Here is a 5,949-nt window from a genome sequence, read left to right as displayed (position 1 = left end):
AACAGCGTCTCGAAAAATTAAACATACTTCTGATAATGTACGCAGCACGGATACTCCAAACGCTACAACACAATCATCGGCATGTACCCATCAATTATAAACATACGACAAATTTCAGATTCAAGAAATTGCCACTGAATTTTGTTGAGTTATGAGGTTTTTAGATTCATTACTGTAGCTTCTATAGATGCACTGTGATCTACAGAGACAATTTTGTGCATTTCTTTAAAATTTTGATTATTTCAATCAAGTTGCTGTGTATATTCTGCTTTTTATGTATGTACATGTGTTCAAAATATATATTTGTGAATATTTAAGTACATATTCGTTATTCTATTACATGTGTATTTCTTGATTACTTATTATTTTGCACTAGGCGAGCCTAGAATACATAGTTTTAACCGTACAATTTCATTTATTAAGCGTATTCATTGTTTGTATTTTATAGTGTGTATCCTTGCTCTTTTTAGTATCATTCTTATGTTTATTTCAATCACCTGATATGTCGAAGCCACTGCTAGCTTACGGTTTGCCGGGCCCAGACCTGCTGCAAAAGCAGCGTTTTGCCTGGACATCCTTTCAGTGGTTCTAGAGAAAATAATTTCAATTAAATTCAATGTAATGCGAAGACATGATAACCGCTGGTGGGTAACGGAGCGAATTCCAAGAGAAGGCAGGCGTAGCAGGGGCTGCAAAATGTTAGGTGGGCGGATGAGATTAAGACGTTTGCGGGTATATGGTGGGCGCAGCTGGTAAATGACAGGGTTAATTGGAGAGACATGGGAGAATATTTTGCCCTGCAGTGGGCGAAGTCAGGCTGATGATGATGATGATGAAATGCGAAAACACCCTTGTGCTGTGCGATGTCAGCGCACGTTAAGAACTATGGGGCCACATAAAGGGGCACTGAAGGAAAATACCAAGCTAAGCAAAATTGGTACCGACGGCTTTTCTACGCGGAAGAGTGGCTGCGTTGTGTGTAGTCAGGCTCATAATGATGATGATGATGTTAACACAAAAGACGTTGATTGGCGAAGAAGACGATGACGTATTAAGGTCCCGTCACCAAGGTGAGATGGCGGTGACGTCACAATGTACACATTGAAAATTCTACACTGGGAAAAAAGGCAGAACGTCCAGCCGGCAAAAGGCGAAACAAGCAAGTTGGAAGATGTCCTCGGCGGCTATGGTAGTCCCAGTGTCAATGTGCAGCTGCTCATTACTGAGTTTGGACGTGCGTTGGGCAACTCTAGTTGGCAGCGATGCACAACCTACTGTAAGTATATCTACGACCGCGAGAAGCACAGGCTCTCTTCTAAGTACTTGTACCGCTGCGATTCTAATGCTGTCGCATTCTACTCATGTGGTACTTATACAACTCTTATTTTCCTTTTAATTTTTTCGCCTTTGGTGTTGTCCCCGTAAGTGAAACGCAGTGCTAACACGTTTTCGCCCGTTGATACTCTCTTGGCTGAAGCGATATTCTTTGAAGTCATTTTCAAAGTTTTCCACCCCACTTCTAAACAGAGCGTTGGCTGGCATCTGTCCGCCTGTTGCTTCACTCTGCAGGGCATCTCAGTAGCAGCGTCAGCGGAACGGGAAGTCTGAGGCCACGTGCCATGGTTACAGTGACCGGGTTCGGTAAGTACTGATGCAAAAGGAGATTCACTATAATTTCAGGGAACATGCTACTTCTCTTGTCCCTAGAGTCTGATTTAACTGCTCTGTCACATGTGTTCTTTGAGAATAAAAAAAAGCTGTTTCGCAGAGTGAAACAACCTTCACTTTTTTATTTATATCTTAAATTGTTTCGGAATCTTTGCACATGTCAGTTCCTATACTAGAGAACGCTCTCTCTAGTTAGAGTCATCAGGTTTAGGTCACTGACCCATCAGTGTTCTAACCCGCTGCGGTAGCTCATTGGCCTTTGCGTTCGGCAGCTGCATGCCGTTCGCTCAAGGCAAAATACAAAAACGCCCGCGTGATCTTCCGTGTTAGCGCACGCTAAAGCACCTCCAGAGGTCTAAATGAATCCGGAGACCTCTACTACAGCGTCTTTCATAACCACTGGGTTGGTCCGGGAAGTTAAACCCTACAATTAACATTTCATATCAGTGTTAAGTAAATTGAACTCCGCGGAAAAAAAAAAGCAGATAAAACGGGCATTGGAAAGTTTATTTTGCAAGGAACATGTGGCCTATAATTTGATTAAACCTGGGAACGTGGATATTAAAACCTGCTTATTCTGAAATACCCAATGGAACAATTCCTAATTTTGTGAGGAATAACTGCGATCTCAATTTCAGCGTCTGCAATACTTGTGGTGCCTTGAATACTAACGGCCTATGTTTAGAAGTGCCCTGTAACCGGGTTCATAATGTACGATAACGCAAAAAGTGTTCGCCGCAATTTTCGATGACTGTCTTTAGCAAATCACGCTGCAATTGATTTTACATGGCTGAAAGGCTAAAAATAATGCCTTCATTGTCTTACTACTGGGTGCGTTACGGCTGCGTTAAGCTTTACAAAGACAGCACGGCAAGCCTTGAATGACGCACCGCCAGTGGACGCAGCTTTTTGGATGACTGCTGTCGACGGAATATAACTGAAAAAAAAAAATGTTGTATCACGTCCAGTGCAGTGTTAGTCTACAATGTAATTGCACATAGATTTTCGCAAAAATTAATCACATACAGCGAATATAACACTGTAGCCGCACAAGAGCCTTGTTTTATTGCGACAGTTATTACGCAATTTACATCCTAAAGTAATGGAGCGCAAAAGCAATGTGGCCACAACGTGCTTATATCTTTTTTTTTGTTTCCAGTGGCCAAAACGCGAACGACACCTGCGAAGAAAGGTGAGGTTTCTTTTTTAATTCCATTCATTAAAAGAAACTCCGAATCCGCTTTTCTCGCCTTTTGACTGGGCGAAAAAACCGCTGGGAGAAGAACAGGGAAACTGAATGCACACTCCGTGTCACTAAGCGCGGCAGTTGATGCCCAGAGAGCGTTACGTAATAAGATTGCCATTTATTCCCACAAGCTTGTCTTGAGAACTGTCGCTTTCTACGTCCCGAGTTGCAGAAAAGACTAAAATTTCTTATCAACCATTTCTCTTGTTGCCGCGCCAGTGGCTATAGTGGCAGGAAACAATTTTCTTGACCATTTCTGGAAGTTCAAAGCAGACAGCAGACTGTAAGCTCAGTGCGCGCTTCAAATTATGTGAATTTTCATCTTACACTGCTTTTCTACGAGAAGCGCTGCTCCCGTCAGGCTGTCGTGCCCGCACTTATTCGGTCAGATAAAAGTTTGGAGTTGTTTTCTTTTCGCGTTATATACAGCAGCAAGAACGTATCCGTTAAAGCTTGGCATGTTCCATGTAGCTGAATAGTTGTCCAGCATATTTTGTTATGGAACAGGAATTAGAAAAAAGTTCGTGGTGCCCGCAAGCCGTGGAGAGATGCCTGCATGTAGCAGACGTCTACATGTCTACAAGTCTACATGTAGCAGACGCAACAACCGTTGAGATATCTGATTAGGTACGCGCACACAGTACTTGCATCGGCACGAGAAAAGCGCCATGAAATATAGATTCTACACACATGCTGTCTTGCATTCTAATATTTGTCACTTTTTATGGAAATTCGCTCGCTGAACGTGAGTACGCCTCGCATGTCGGTCTCACGCTAGCGCACTGGCACAGTGTACTCAAAAGCAGCTCTTTATTTCAACACCATTTTATGATCAAATACAGCCTCCTTCTCCTTCCGACACCATCGATGGGCTGAAGCAGACGTGGCCATCAGAGTGGCTAACCTTGTCCAGAAAGAGCGATCCAGCCGCTACAAGTGCAGGTTTTATTTTTGGGCGGTAACGGAAAGAGTGTTTATGCACTCTGTTGCTGGACGAATAGATCGCGCTATAGATGATGTTAGTTGTTATCCTTGACGAAGTGGTCATTTCGGTGTGTCACAATGGCTTGGCGTGCACGATATGAAGTGCGCGGAGTGTTCGTGTTGCAGCTCGGCACATAAAAGTGGCGCCGGCTCTGTTGACGGCAGTTGAATGCAGTGAAAGCCGTGTATCATATTTCAACGGGTATGCTCTCTGGTAGTGTGCGCTTTCTTTGTGGGAGAACAATAGTCGGGTTCAGGCACTTAGCGTAAAGGAAAGAAGGTCCCGAATTGTTCTTCTCCCGTAGGAGCATATGATCGTTCCTATAAATTCACTACAAGTCCATAGTAACCAGGCCATACACAATGCTCGCGTGACAGCCGGTTATCGTATGAGTGTCATCAGTGCGCTTGGAAGACATAAGCCCTCCTAAAAGATGCTGCGCTTACGCAAGAGAACTTTTTTGGCGGTAGGAGTGAAGAAGGATACGCTGAACATGATGGCACAGCGGTGGTATTGCATAACAAATGAGCGCAATCAGGGCAGGATATATCCTTATATAAAGTTACGTGGCGGCCAGCCGAAGAATGAGACGAGATGGCTGATGGTAATGCTGTGAGCTAAAGGCCGCTGCCCTAGCGCGAACGCTCCGTCCCACGCCACTGCCAGCTTCATCATCGTTACATTACTCGGGGCCACCGAGCGATCGCCCCGATTGCAAATAGACACCGACGAAGGGACGCGCGAAATGACGATGAGCTTCAGAAACGGCAAAACAGAGTGACAATATGGTGAAGTGCTGGCCGCTACGATGAGAGATATGAGAGAATGGGCCCTGGTCCACGAAGCTTCCAGGCCACAGGATTCCAGGAGCCGATGGCCGAGGCCCCAGGACGTACCGAACGGCCCGGGCAGGGGAACGGTGTCTCCACGTGTGGGTAGCGTCTTGGGGTGGTCAATTCATAGGTTCTGGTTGCGGCAGCTTCACCATTTTGTCGTGTCTTCAGGGCGGGCTGGTGGACGGGGCTGGGGTGAGCGGCGAGGTCGCTTCGAGTCTGAAAGGCTGGGTCACGGCCGGGCGACACAGGCGAAGAACTCAAGGCCGATGACCGTGGCTGACGCAGGACGCCGAAGCTCCAGGACCAGGATGCCGATGATTTCGCAGCACCTCACACCAAATGGTACGTCGAAGATTCATGAACCGTGACTTATTCTCTCATCGTGGTGGCCAGCACTTCAACACTTTGCCATTTTTGTTTTGGCGTTCCTGAACCCCATCACAACTTTTTTTTTCTTCTTCTTTTATTCCTCTTAAAACTTGACACATACCCACAAGGGGGAATGGCCAAGGTGTAGTGGCATAAAGAAGGAAATTTTCATTGCAGATTATGACAAAATATTAGCGCCAAGAGTGAAAATTTGACAAATTGAAACCTATGCAAATAATTTGGCGCGCACCAAACGATAACACAGGAAGGGATTACAGGAGCCCTAACCTGGATAGAGGGACCTTTAGGTAAATATTTCTCTGATGTGCGAACTTTGCACAGTAGAGGAAAAGATGGTCTACAGATTCAACTTCCTCGCATGCGTCACATAGGTTTCTCGGTGTCCACCCACATCTACATAGATATAAATTAAAACTGGGAATCTTGCCCCGCAACCGTGTCAAATTCAAACTGGGAATCCTGCACCGCAATCGCGTCATTGATACCTCATACAGCATGGTTTTGCTTACACGAACGTATTATATGCTAAGGGCTGACAATCAGTTGCATTTAGTAAGGGATCGTGTAACCTGGCTGATGTGTGTGTTGGAACCGCTGAAACATTGAAATCGCCAGCAGACTGAAATTCGGGACGGGATGTGTCACTGACCAGTCAAGAGCCGATCTTGCTAAGTAATCAGCCACCTCATTTAAATGGATATATGCATGGCCTGCAACCCAGATAAACCGAACCTAGTTCAAAGTGCATGGGAAAAAAATCGCAGGGAACGGTTCAGGAAATCTTTTTGCGAAGTTTCAAAAGAGACTGAAGCTGACAAACAATC

At 45.2% G+C, this 5,949-nt stretch overlaps 1 protein-coding gene across 1 annotated transcript; it reads left to right on the top strand.

Annotated features, from left to right (window-relative positions):
* Nucleotides 1-1,070: 1,070 nt before the first annotated feature.
* Nucleotides 1,071-5,069, top strand: LOC144106944 (uncharacterized). Its single transcript, XM_077639904.1, has 4 exons — nucleotides 1,071-1,276; nucleotides 1,570-1,641; nucleotides 2,828-2,860; nucleotides 4,984-5,069. The coding sequence occupies exons 1-4, from the start codon at nucleotides 1,093-1,095 to the stop codon at nucleotides 5,013-5,015; spliced, it is 321 nt and encodes a 106-aa protein (XP_077496030.1). The 5' UTR covers nucleotides 1,071-1,092; the 3' UTR covers nucleotides 5,016-5,069.
* The last annotated feature ends 880 nt before the right edge of the window (nucleotides 5,070-5,949 follow it).

Source organism: Amblyomma americanum, chromosome 10 (genome assembly GCF_052857255.1).
Source record: "Amblyomma americanum isolate KBUSLIRL-KWMA chromosome 10, ASM5285725v1, whole genome shotgun sequence".
NCBI classification, from domain to species: domain Eukaryota; kingdom Metazoa; phylum Arthropoda; class Arachnida; order Ixodida; family Ixodidae; genus Amblyomma; species Amblyomma americanum.
Note: the sequence above shows the minus strand (reverse complement) of the source record. Positions and strands in the feature narration are given on the sequence as shown.